This window comes from Vombatus ursinus, unplaced genomic scaffold (assembly GCF_900497805.2).
Source record: "Vombatus ursinus unplaced genomic scaffold, bare-nosed wombat genome assembly UNPS02014818.1, whole genome shotgun sequence".
Classification (NCBI taxonomy): domain Eukaryota; kingdom Metazoa; phylum Chordata; class Mammalia; order Diprotodontia; family Vombatidae; genus Vombatus; species Vombatus ursinus.
Genome location: NW_020954596.1, coordinates 48,166,579 through 48,180,737, shown reverse-complemented (window position 1 = coordinate 48,180,737; position 14,159 = coordinate 48,166,579). Strand labels below are relative to the sequence as shown.

Below are 14,159 nucleotides of genomic sequence, written 5' to 3'. Positions count from 1 at the left end.
CATTTATATACAGCTATAACAAAAACCATGAAGAAATAGTAGGGAAAATTATATTCAAAATAACTATAAAATGTATACATATCTAGAAGTTAATGTACCAAAAACACACAGTGAATTCATACTCTTTTAGAAAGACAAATAATGGCGCAGTGGATAGAGCACCAGCCCTGGATTCAGGAGGACCTGAGTTCAAATCCGGCCTCAGACACATAACACTTACTAGCTATGTGACCTTGGGCAAGTCACTTACCCTCATTGCCTAACCAAAAAAAAAAACAAAAACAAAATACCCAGAAAAGAAACAAATAATGAGATTTATTCATGGTTGGATCAGCTATCTAACATATTAAAAATGATGATACTACTTAAATTAATTTGTAGTTTTAGTGTGTGTTAATCTACCAAGGAATTATTATATAGGACATAATAATATCAAAATTCTTTTGGAGAAGTAAAAGGTCAAGAATTTAAAGGAAATAATTTTTAAAAGTCCTACTGCTAAAATATCTTGCCTGTGTTACCCTGGGCTAGTACTTAATCTTTCACTGCCCCAGGCAACTCTCTAAGACTATAAATTGCAGAATAATTATTAATTTGCATTGGTAGAAGGTGTATTGTCATTGAAAGGTGATGATGAAACCATATGCCCAGACCAAAAAATACAAAGTAAAAAATTAGTAGCAGTAAAGCATTTCTAGCTTTACCAACTGTAAACAATATAATGTAGCAATCACCAAAAATATTTGGTATTAGTTAAAAAACTGTAAAGCAGGTTAGTAAAGCTGAAGCAAATTAACTCAATAGCCTAGTATGTGATAAATCTAAGAACAAAAATAACTTGGTAAAGTTCTCCCTGTTCAACAAAAACTTTTAATTAACTTGGAAAACAATTTGACACGAGATAGATTTAGACTAGCACAAAATAATTTCCAAATGGATAAATCACCTTAATATCAAAGGTTGCATCGTATACATATTATAGTAAATATAAGGAGTTATCTTTCAGAAATATGGCTAAGGGAAAAATTCATAACCAAAAAAGGAGTAGGGGAAATAAAAAAGACAAAATAGACAACTTGAATTTAATAAAATCAAAATACTTTTTCACAAATGAAATCAATGCCTCTAAGCATGGTGTGGTGGAAAGAAAGCAGGATTTTGCGCCAGCAGACTTGGGTTCAAATCTCAGGTCTGGTTCTTGGTACCTGTGTGCGACCTTGGGCAAATTACTTAAATCTCTCTCAGGTCTGCTTCCTTATCCATAGAATAAAGGATAAGATGACTTCTTAAGCCTGTTTGAGCTCTAATGTTATTATCTGTGATCCTATAATCCTAGGACAAGAGATGTTGAGTTGGAAACACATTTACATCAAACTTCTCTGATAAAAGTCTAAATATCCAAGATATGTAGGGAGTTGATACAAATATATAAAATCACAAACCATTCCCCAATAGATAAATGGTCAGAGGATATGAACAAATTCTGAAAGAGGAAATGCAAATTATCAACAATCATGTGAAAAATGCTCCAATTCATTAATAAAAAGAAAAATATAAATTCAAACAGCTCTGAGGTAAGATGTGAGATTATAACCCTCAAACTATTAAAAATTGTAAAATTGATTAGTAAGCTGAAGCAAATGAATGTTGAATTGGCAAAGACGATGCAGGATAGAAATAGTCATTATTGTATGAGACTGTGGGAAGTCAGGCACAGAAATATACTCTTGGAAGAGATATAAACTGGTTATTTGTTCTGAAAAATAATTTGGAATTATGTAAGAAAAGGTACTAAATTTCATATTCTTTAATCCAAGGGATTTTACTACTAGAAATATACCCCAAAGAGGTATGTCAGAAGGTCACAGGGACCTAGGGATTATGCAGTGCTAGGAAAAAGCATTAAGAGAGCTAATCATGTTATCTCTGTTGGGTAGGGAGACAATTGACACTAGAAGAAAGTTTGATAGACTTATAGGAGTTTGGAAAGGTCTAGAAGAATAGAGATGTTTTTGAAAATAAAGACCAAGTTCTGTATGCCTGAATGGACTGAAAGAGGTAGAAGGAAGTTTCAATGATAAAGGAGAATTTCATGTTTTACTTCTATTAATATAAATACTTTAAAATTCCTATAATATTTTTCTGTACAGTTATTTAAAAACTTTCACAATGACCCTTTGGATTAGTTATAATATACAATGGGAAAGCACAACAGATAGGTTGTAACTTGCACATAGATAGATTGCACAACAGAAAATCAGAACTGGAAGTAATATCTAAACTCACATGTAATTTCCACAGTTTTCTCTAAGGAAGTGCTACTATCCTTAAAAAGATATAGTCATTACTTATACCAAATTTTAGGAGAGATGAGGTATATTATTAATTTTGAAGTTATCTTTTAATTTTTTTTAATAGGAGACCAGATACATCAGAGACAGAAGAGACAACAACACCATGCCCATTTTGTGAATTCCTTCTCCCTGAGTGTGAACTACTGTGTCCAGGATGTAAAAATAATCTCCCATACTGCATTGCAACTGCAAGTTTCTTACAAACATATTTTATACAGGAAAATGATTGATAATTTAGAAATTTTTTTTCTATTAGGTTTTTTCCTTTTTTATCTTTTTTAGTATTTTATAGGACTATTACTGTCTTTTCATAAGAGGAGTCAAAACATAAGCTATCAATACTAATCCAGGCTGAAGTAGTTACATTTAAGTCATTTAAAAAACCACTAGATCAATGTTATATATTTTAAAAAGAAATGGGCTTAGATTTTTGAAACTCAGATAATTCTATCTAAATTCAGATTAGAGTAATCCTCAATTAAAATAAATAACTCATATAGTATATTAAGATTTATAAAGTACCAACTTTAAAACCACTCTGTGGCTTAGACAGTAGAAGTGTTAATATTCCCATTTTACAAATGAGGAAATTGAAGCTCAAGTTCATGTCCATGATCATGAAACTAGTGAGTGTCAGAAGTGAGATTTCACACAGGCCTCCACTGAGTCCAAGTCTGGTACTCTTTCCATTATAATATACTGTCTGTCCAACTGAGAAACATTTAGCAGTTCCTGAAAAGTTTAGAGGATTTAGCTGAAGTATGGATTATACTCAGCAATCCCTAAACAGCTGCTATGTGCTGGGTACCATGTTTAGAAAATAAAGATGAAAAACATTGCAATGGATTTTTGGCAGGAAGCTTATTTCCTTGGTAAAAAAAAGCAAAATAAATGATTCAAAACTTCTCTCAAGGAGCATCCAGACATTGAGCCTCTAAAAAGGCTGGCTTTTTGTAACACAAGTTCACCAGGGGGAAGTTGATCCTAAGAGCCACCAACAAGAATAAAGGAGCCCTGAGAATTTCAATCCAGAGAGTATGAAGGGCAAGAAAAATTTTGCAGGGAATTGCATGAAGTACATAATGTTTGTCTTTCTATCATGGTCAAGTAACTGATATTTTACTTAAATTAAACTGATATCTTACTTAGCTTAAATTCAGGGGAGCCTCTCCTAGAAAAAGATAAAAGTGCTTGAGCACCTCTTTTCTCTTCAGGTTACCAAGAAGAATTACATGGCTTGACAAATTAGAATTGATGTTTTAAAATAAAAACAAAGAAGGAGGAAGAGGCAGACAGTAATACTGACCTGTGTCAAGAGGTTTGGGTGAAAAAACATGAGATACAGAAGTAAGGAAAGAAGAACTATGGGACATGGAACAAAATAATTGAAATAAAGCTCTTCTCAGTGAGGGGAAAATGAGACCTCCCTCCCTTGGAAGAAACAGATGCTTGTCTTCTAAGAAATTGTGATGTGGTATCACATAACCTGGAGTCAGGAAAACTTGAATTAAGATTATGCCACACTAACTAGCTGTGTGACCCTGGGCAAGTCACTTAACCTTTGTTTGCCTCAGTTTCCTCAATTGTTAAATGGGGATAATAATAGTACCTATCTCTCAGTATTGTTGTGAGGATCAAATGAGATAATACTTGTAAAAAGCTCTTAGCACAGTTCCTGGCACATAATGGGCACCATAGAAAATGCTTATTCTCTTCACCTTTTCTTCCCTTTTCTTCCTCTCCCAAAGTCCTAAAAACCTAAAAATGTGGATCCCAAGGAAGAACCAGAAAAAAGATCATGTAGAGATGAAATACAACCCAAAAGGTCTAGTAAAAATATATCTGCCTGAAATCTTAACCAATCTAATCAAAAGGCCTTTAAGCAGAAAAGGGAGTAGGTGGAAGAATGCTGTCTAGATGTACATAAAAATCTAGATGTCATAGCAAGTAGTGGCAACATAAGGAGAATAGCAGTAATGCTGAGTAATTCACAGGAGACAAAATCCAAGAACAGAGTTAGCGATAAAATTTATAGCCTCAGTTATCTATCTACGGATGCACAAAGTAATAGTAACAAGCAAGATAAAGTAGAGGTTTTCCAGGAGACAAATTTGACTTCACGTGACTCCACATTTTCTGGGGTAAAAAACATGGCTGGAACACGGCTCCATTCCAGCCTCCAACTCTTAGAATAACCTTGCTTCATTTTAGACCCATCTCACATTTCCTTCTTTCTTCCTCTTCCTTCCTCTGGGGCTGATGACTTTGCACAATTCTGCCTCACTTAAGTCCAATTCACTTGCAAGTCAAGACACCACCTTCCTGATGTCATTGTCCTCTTCAAAATGAAGGACAAACAACAGCAATCCTTCCTCTGCAAAACCTTTCTTGATTCCCTCAGCTATTAGGGTCATTCTCCCTAAGGTTATCCTCTAGCTACTCTGTATTTTTCAAATACGTTCTCATTTACATATTTTCTCTCCCATTAAAGTGTAAGTACTTTGAGGGTAGGGAATATTTTTGCATTTTGTTTGTATCCCCAGAATTTAGCACAGAGCTTGACCTGTGGTAGAGGCTTAATAAATGTTTGTTGATTGATTGGAAGAGTATACATTATGCAAAAAGAGAAAGAATAGATAAAAGAGGGTAGAATAGAGTACAATTGTGGCTAGCCAATATTCTAGTCTGGCAATATGTTATCCTTGAAAATTGTTATATAAATCAAAGGAAAATATTTGAAATTTAACCCAGATATCTATTGATCACATCTTTCAAATGATTAAGAAAAATGAAAATGACAAAAGTTTTAGATCTCATTGTGTTTTAATTTGAAAATGGCAACACTGAGATGAAGCTGTCAGTACCATATACTAGGTAATAGTAATAATAATACTATTAGTAGTAATAATAATAACTAGCATTTATATAGCACTTTAAGATTTACAAAACATTTTACACATACTCATTCATTTGATCTTCACCACAATCTTATAAGTTAGGGACTCTTATTGTCCCTATTTTGCAGATAAGAAAGATACTTGCCCAGAGTTACACAGCTTATAAGTTTCTGAAGTAGTATTCTGAGGAAGGCTTTCTCACTTCAAGTCTAACACTATCCACCTAGTGGATATGAAGACAGGATTGAAACCATGCTTCACCTATGCTTAATCATTAACCCTGATGCAAGTTGGGAGGAGAGCCTGAAGAAGCTATAATAGAAGAACCAAAACAAGAAAGTGAAAAAGTTCACATGGATGTAGAGAGAAATAAAGAAAAAAATTCATATGAAAAAGATGAATTATAAATTATTCTTATCATTTGAAACCCAGATATCCAAGGTGGAAAGAAAATATGAATCAAATTATTCTGTTTGAGAGGGGTTGGGATTTTTGTTTTTTCCCGTCTTAAAATAAAGTATCGGAATCATGGGTGATAAAAAAGAATCATGTTTCCTTTTAGGTGAATTTTTAAACATTCCTTATGAATATAAATTTGTATTGTTTAACTATTCAGTGAAAATATTGTCATGTGTGCAAAAGTTTTTAAAAAACCAACACAATTCCTATCCCACTCCAAAAGCTTACCATGCCACAGACTGGCCTTTCAGTAGTTAATACTGTCCCTTTCAGGTTAGTTACTTGCAGCCCTATTATCTTCCAGGCCCCCAAAGATATGCAGTAGCTACTTAGTTGGCAGCTGCACCTATAATAAGTTGACTGCAACTACCGTTACCATTACATTTCATTATAAAATTAATCAAATTCTCCCCCCGCCTCCACACCATGGTGGTACACTTAATTTGGAAAAACATTTAGTGCTTCTGTATTTTAGTACAATAAAATAGATTTAAAATCTCTTTAAAGATTATTGTAGTGATATCTAATCAATATTACCATTTGTTTATTGCATTTTGGATAGTGGGAACAATATTAAACTCATAAACAATATGATGCTTTTCTTTACAAAGCTCTTACACACTTTGAATATAGAAGTTTTCACTTTTGGATAGTTCTACTTGTTAGTAAGTTACATTGAGTCAAAGTTTACCTCTATATATTTCCCCACTATTGCTTCTAGTTTACATGAGTGGAATCAAGCAGAACCGCTCTAATCTTACATACACAAAACTTCAATAGTATAAATTTATTTCACTTTATACAATAAATATATTCCTATTTATTATTATCATTCCTAACTAAAAGTTGTATGTAAAATAAGTTCAGATGTATTTTCTTCTTAGCTTTTACAGAGGAATATTTACTTAGCAGGTATAGTGAGAAAGGAAGTACAAACATTTACACCACAATGCGTTAGAGGCACATTCTCTTCTATACCACCTTAGTCTATGAGAAGAATGGGATCAAACCTAACAGTTTCTCTGTAGTATTGATCCCACAAAGTTCACTTCCAATGCGGTACACTGGCTGGATGAGTTCATATCTCAATTACCTTTGGGCTGTGTACTGAAGATTGCTCCTTACTCCCCAGTCCCTTTGTGCTAGTCTGGATGGCTGAAAAGCCTAGCTTGCTTGGACTCTTGTTTTTTGACCACCTGGTGACTTACTCTCTTGACCTTTTGAAGCAAAGCTCGTAAAGTCATAGCCATCGCCAATATCCTTCATCTAAAATAGACTTTTTTGGCAATGGGGTTAAGTGACTTGCCCAGGGTCACACAGCTAGGAAGTGTTATGTGTCTAAGGCTGGATTTGAACTCAGGTCCTCCTGACTCCAGGGCCAGTGCTCTATCCATTGTGCCACCTAGCTGCCCCCCTTCATCTAAAATAGAAAAGAACAAATGCTGAGGTAAAGAACTGAGGTCCATAATAATGGGCCATATGTGAGCTTTGGATGGAAAGGACCTGAGTTCTCCCATTTTGGTACTGTGTTTCTTTCCTCACCAGAATGCAGTCAGGCAGGAAAGGGTTAGAGCAAAAGGGTATGCACTATGAAGAGACCTGTTTATGAAGTAAAGTTTAGATTTATTCCCCTGTCACTCCATAGGGCATGACAAGAACTACAGAGAGAATTTTTAGGGAAGCAGATTTTAAACTTAGTGTAAAGACATCCTTAAAATTAGATGATCAGTAGTGGAATGGCTTTTCATATGAACAGTGAACTCCCTATCATCATTGGAGGTTTTCAGCCAGAGACCATTGCAGAAGGTTAGGAAGTTAGACCATCACTAGGGAGGAAGTTAGACCTCTAAGATTAATTTCATCTCTAATTTCACTTCTATAATACAGTCTCACTCTTTAAATGAATCATCTGGGTAATCTTTTTGTAAAAAAATAAATCAAATGTTTCATTAGTTTTATCTATCTTCATAAATCTATATTTTATCAATTAGATATTGTTTGTCAAATAGTTCAGCAAATACAACAGATAATTTACTTAGTACAGAAAACATGACGATCTATTTTATTTTTAAGCATTTTGATCCCTGAGATGTTGTATTACTTATTAGCTGTTAGACGAGTCTAATGTTTAGTTTTAAAATGGGGAATTACACCATTACTATATTTTACAAATGCAATATTTTTTTTAAAATTGAGAGATATGAAATAATGTAACTTGAAGAAACTTAATATTATCTGACCATAGGTCATGGCAAGGGATTTTGTGAATTAGAAGACTATATAAACTGTGGTATGGAATAAATTATTCAATCATTATTCAAATAATTTTTCTGTAAAACTTTTATTTAAAGGGTAGACATATGATAAAAGATGATTGGACTGTGTGCCCTTATTGTGACTTTCCTGCTTTATATTCAGAGATGAGAATGTAAGTTTGAATTGTTTTAATTCTAACACTTTAAAACTTCCCAAATATTACACTTTCTCATTTCAGGCTATAGAAAGCTCTATGCCCTCTTTCTATTTCTCTTATCTAACTGCTTTTGTGCAATTTTCCAGGATGATTCATGATTTGACATCTTAATTAGTCTTATACCTTGCAATTTCTACTTATTACTATACTTTTTTATCCAAAAAATTTTATCTTACACAAAATTAAAATCTTTGTTGGCTCTTCTTAAGGTGTGTCAGTAATATCCTAATAGCAGGCACAGGAAAGAAATTCCTCCCTTGCTTTTTCTTAAGGGACTTTTTATTTTAAAGTTTTTATGGCATATTAAAAAATATGAAAAGTGCTTTGAAAACCTACCTTTAATGTACAAACACAAGGTCTTATACTTCAGTATGGATACACTGGAGAAGATTTATGATTACTTAGTCAGCCAATGAAGAAGAATTGCACTATTGTTCATTGCTATGTGGAGGCAGCTTGGTGGCTCAGTGGATAGAGCTCTGGGCCTTCAGTCAGGAAGAGCTGAGTTCAAATGTGTCCTTGGACACTTACTAGCTGTGTGACCTGGGCAAGTCACTTGACCTCTGTTTGCCTCATTCTACTAGAGAGGGAAATGGCAAAGCATTCCAATATCCTTGTCAAGAATACCCCATGGATAGTGTGGTCCATGGGGACATGAAGAGATGGACACAACTGAATAGCAACAACAAATGTTACTATGTATAAGATGCTATGCTAGGCTTGGTGTAGGATACAAAGGACACAGCTCTTGTCCTTAAAGGGCATACCTATTTTTTCCTTTTGATGTAGCAACATTGAAGGAAAAGATATGTTTAGCAGGAAAGAGAAAATCCTTTTTGATACAGATTGAGTTACTATAGCAACAGGTATATGTCCTTTTCTACTGAGTGCATCAGCCTCAAGGGAATGAGTTGCTAAGGCAACTAATGTATATTTTCTCCACTTACTGCAAGAAGCATAAAAGCCAGGTGATTGGTGAGGAAATGATTTTGGCAATATTTCTCATCGGAATTTTTAAGAGGATGGATTACCATAGAAACTAGAAATTAATAAAATGGAGGGGTTTTGGGCAATTAATGATAATATTATAGTTGACCAAATGTTTATAAAAACAGTAAGTATTATTTTACATGTATATGGGACATGTTGCTATAGTAGGCACTATGGAAATTTAGTGAGCATGGGAAAAAAATCCCTGCTGTTTACTTAAAAATCTAATGGGGAAACATGATAAAGAGATAGTGCTTTCTAGAACATAGATTTAAAAGCGAACATATTTTAATGAAACTGATCTCAGTGATATGGAGACTCCCTTCAATAATGCAGATTGCTACTTATCTATACCTTGTCATACTGTGTGATCCTTGAACTTGGTAGGGATAGGGGAGGTGGTCTAGACACTGTTCTGGGAGCCTTCCTTTAGAGCTCTGTATCTTGTATGGATTCCAGTGTGTCACAAGGGCTGTGCATGTACATCTTCTGTCGCTTGCTTTTGACAGCTCAGCTACTTTTCCAGGTGTCTAACTCTTTACACTAGTTTTGCACAGATGGCATATATTAATAATAAACTGTAGCTGACTTAGGCCTACTATGGTTCTCTCCATTGCTCTTTGGGTAATCAACAACATTCATCCTTCAGAGACTATAATATATGTGTGTGTGTGTGTGTGTGTGTGTGTGTATGTATATATATGGTATAATGGCTTTTATTCAGGGTCACTGAAAAAGTGCTGTTATTAAAAATATAGTCTCTCATTTCAGGATGAAGCTTGGGGATCATTAAAAAATATTGTACAATTTCCATATACATTCCTCTTCAATTGTGGTCCAGTTTCCTCATTGAAGTTTCTGTCCAAGATATATGTATCAATGGGCAAGATCTATGGTTCATCCATCGAATTGCATATCATAATCTGGACAATGAATCATCTTCATTCATGTGGTTTGTTCTTTGAGGATAGTTAGTGTGAACCCTTGTCAGTGATTATGGGTCTCATTTAGGTGACTCTGTATTCTTGCAGTGATTGATGTAATCAGCATAATATCATCCACAAACAGGAAGTATGTGAAGAACTTCACTAGATATAGGGAGTTCTTCAACTTGGACTCCAAGTTGTACTTTGCCCATGAGAGTGGCAAAGATCTTTGTGGCGTATGCACGTCCCCATTGTATGCCTTGCTGGGTGTTAATAATCAGAGGGTAATTAAACTGTTTTGTTTGTTAAAAAGATGATCTTTTTTGTGTGATGTTATCTGATGTCCATTAAGTACACTGGCTCCAGATTCTCTTCTCAAAAGAAAATATTAATGAAATATAGATAGGACTCTTGGTCTCTTATTCCTTACTCACTGAATATTAAAGTATTTGAAGTCTATATCGATTTAATTTGGAGACTCATAAAGGTTCTTCTTCCTCCTTATCCTCTGCCACAGCTATTGATGCATAAGCTGCAGTTATCTTCATAATAGCCTTTTTGCCAATCTTATTGTGAGCACGACAATAAGAGATAACCACTATCCCATGAAGTACTGTATCTTGTTGCCTTGATACACATTTAAACCAACTCTGCCAACTCCTTTATTGTCCTTTCCAAGGAGAAAGCTATAAACCATCCTTCATTGAGGGGAACCTTCCTTTTATCTATTTGTTTCATTTATAGTGAAAATGTTAATATTGATATGTTTCACTTCCAAAAGAAATATATCCGCTTGCTGGGTACTGGTCAAGCATATCAACAGCTAAGTTAAGGGTTGTAGACATGCTAAAATCTCTGTAATTCTTGGTACCTTCTGTCCCCTTGTGCATCATTCTCACCATTATCACGTAAGTGAAAAGAGTTTGCAAAGTACCGGGGACTGTTTTGCATTTTTTTTTTTTGGTATGTTTTATGGATTGCCATAGCCAAAGAATTAATCATGTGCTTGAAGCTTTTCAGCATAGTAGAACCTGCCAAAGCTTGAGGGCAGGTTTTATGTTTTTGCCTTTCTTTATATCCCAAAGGCTTAGCATAGCACCTGGCATGTATTAAGTGCTTGTTAAATGCATATTGACCGTTGACTGATTTTTGTTAGCATAGCCTTTGAGAACTTACGTTCATCTCTGCAACATGATGAGGTATCACAAGAACACTTTGTGAAGGAATGCTATAAACGTGTTGGTGGTGCAGGGAGTTCCTACATCGTGGGAAATCTCACTGTATTAAAATCACTGATCTGGACATAGTGGGGAGTGAGGGAAAGGGAAAGAAGTGAGAAGAAGCTGATTGTACATCTTAGGCAAGAAGCAGTAGATTTTTTAATGACTAAACAGTTGCTGACTCCACCCCTGATTATTCTTTTCAATGAAGATGGCCCACTGACTCTTTACATTATTCACTTATTATATCATCAATAATGATTAGGTACCTTACACAGTTTAGTAATAAACTGTGTAAATAAAATATTGAATTGAATCAAACTAATATTTGGTGATGACTTGCCTTTAATTTAAAAAAGAGAAAATTCTCTTACTAACAACTCCTCTGAGAATAAAGCTGCTTTTAACAAAATCTGCCTTGGAGAAGCAAATTTGAACAAGTTCCAGTCCTTTTAGTTCTGCGTCAGTGACAGTAGTGGCAGCGGCAGAATAAGAGGCAATGGTGCTACCTCAGGGACAGGCTTTTCACGGGTATGCCTCGGCACGAGAAGAGCGACACCCCAAGGATTCCCATGGGCCCGGTCATCTCTGAGTGAGGTGTCAGCTGGACCATGGCATATGTCAGAGAACTGTCCCCAGAGATGAAGTAGTACTAGGTGAACCAAGACTGCTGCTTTCCTCATTGAAGGGGCTGAAAAGGATGCATGAGTGATAGTGTCCTACAGAAGGGGAGGGAATCTGGATCCTGAAATGTGTTCTCTGCCTCTTGTTGCTCTTGTTCAGTCCCTTTTTAGTTGTTTCCAACTCTTTTTGACCCCATTTGGGGTTTTCTTGGTAAAGATACTGGAGTGGCTTACCATTTCCTTCTCCAGCTGATTTTACAGATGAGGAAACTGAGGCAAAAGTAACTTGCCCAGGGTCACACAGCTAGTTAAATGTCTGAGGCGAGATTTGAACTCAGGAAGATGAGTCTTCCTAACTTCAGGCCCAGCATTCTTACCCACTGCACCACCTAGCTGTAAAGCTTCTGACCATGAAGTGAAAATTGTTGGAATGCATCCTCTTCATAGTTAACCTTACTCTGAAACTTATGGACAGTTCCTTTTATTATTTTCTGACTGAGGGATATCTGGTAGCAAATCATTTCCCAAACCCTTGTTAGTAGAGTTTGCCAACATAAAGAAACAGGGTTAATAGATGATACGACAGAGTTATTTTTTTTAAAAGTAAAAATTTTAACTTAATATTTTTAAAGAAAAAATGGAAACCTGAATAAAACATAGCAAAATAATGCCAAATAAGTAAACCTCAACACTATAAACTTTCATCTTTTCTTTCTTTTTTTTTTTAGAATGAAAAGGTAAGGGAATTTTTTTAATGAAACCATCAAATGATACAGCATGATTCATGTCTTACTTTCAAGAGAAAAATTTCCAGCTGTACATAAAGTATTTGGCAGTTTAAGAGTGATACCCTAAGGACTGTTTTACATCAAGGGCTGGAAATTCTCACCTGCCAATGTAGGCTGAGTGAGGAGAGAGTTAGGTAGTTAGGATGACCCTAAGAACAGCTTTTCTTAAGGTATTTTCAGAGTTAAAATTATGTACAGAGTGGGAATGAGAAGAGCGATAGGCAAAAGGAAACCTAACACTTTTTTTTTTTCCACATTAATTGGAATGGTTCTAATGAATACCAGGGGTATGTAAAGTGAGCTCTACAGCATATTAGAAGCGAGGGCTAACAGTTCTAATGCTAGAAAGGGGAGATTCTCTTGGGAATGACACTCAGTGGTAAGTTGTAGTTAATGCTTTATAATTTTCTAGCAAAACAGATATTAACATACAACTTGTCTCTAATTTTTTTTAAAAAAACAGAATGCTGCATACAGAAAGTACTTGTCCTATGTGTTCAGAAACATTGAACACTGCTAATATTAAAAAATTTGCTGACTGTACACCTTATCTCAAGCCAGAAGCAGGGGATCATTAATGGTTTCAGGTAAATGCTGTGGCAAATATTTAATCAATGATGATAAAAATTAATTTTAAAAGTTATGAGAATGTATGTAAAAATTTGTTCATTTCATATCAGCCATATTATCTAGCTGTGTAGGTGACTGTAGGGTAATAAGTTATCCTTATCATCACCCCTTTCTATGGACATAACACTGTATGGAAATTTGGAGAGTGTGGTATAATAAATCTCTACTTATAGTGAGCTTAAAATCTAACAGGAGAGATAGCAAAACATCTAGTACTAACAAAAAACAAAAATTTAGACTTAACTATATATTCTTATGCATGTCTTAAAATATGCACAGGCCAAAATGGGGTAGAGGGATATAAATAATATATAATGGTTCAAGATATCTATATGTCAATACTTGGGATATAGGTAATGAATTGAATGGAGTATTTTAATATGTTAAAAGTTGATAGGATGAGACTACTAGAATACATCAGTAAAAGTTACACCTTCTCCAAAAGGGATAGAAATGATAGGTTGCTCTAGTAGCACTGTGCACATATTATATGCAATGATACTATGTCATCCCATCTATCAGTCACTTATGTGCCAGGCACTGCGCTAAGTTCTGGGGATGCAAAAAAGAGGCAAAACACAGCCTCTGCCCTCAAGAGTTCACAATGTAATGGAGGAGACAACAAACAAATAAATATGTACAAACTATATACAGGAAAAAGGGAAATAACTAAAAAAGGGAAGGCATTGGACTAAGAGGGGTTAAGAAGTAATTCCTGTAGAAGATGAGATATTAGCTGGGAAGCCAGGAGGCAGAGATGGGGAGGAAGAGTATTCCAAGCCCGGGGGACAGCCTGAAT

The 14,159-nt window shown here is 35.1% G+C and overlaps 1 protein-coding gene across 1 annotated transcript in view; it reads left to right on the top strand.

Moving 5' to 3' along the window:
• LOC114023500 (WD repeat-containing protein 19-like) overlaps positions 1-14,159 on the top strand; it is a 181,736-nt gene that overhangs the window by 159,102 nt on the left and 8,475 nt on the right. The window contains exons 34-36 of the mRNA XM_027836165.1: positions 2,419-2,542; positions 8,062-8,138; positions 13,194-13,317. Coding sequence (XP_027691966.1) covers positions 2,419-2,542; positions 8,062-8,138; positions 13,194-13,308 — 316 coding nt within the window. The 3' untranslated portion in view covers positions 13,309-13,317. The remainder of the gene's footprint in view (positions 1-2,418; positions 2,543-8,061; positions 8,139-13,193; positions 13,318-14,159) is intronic.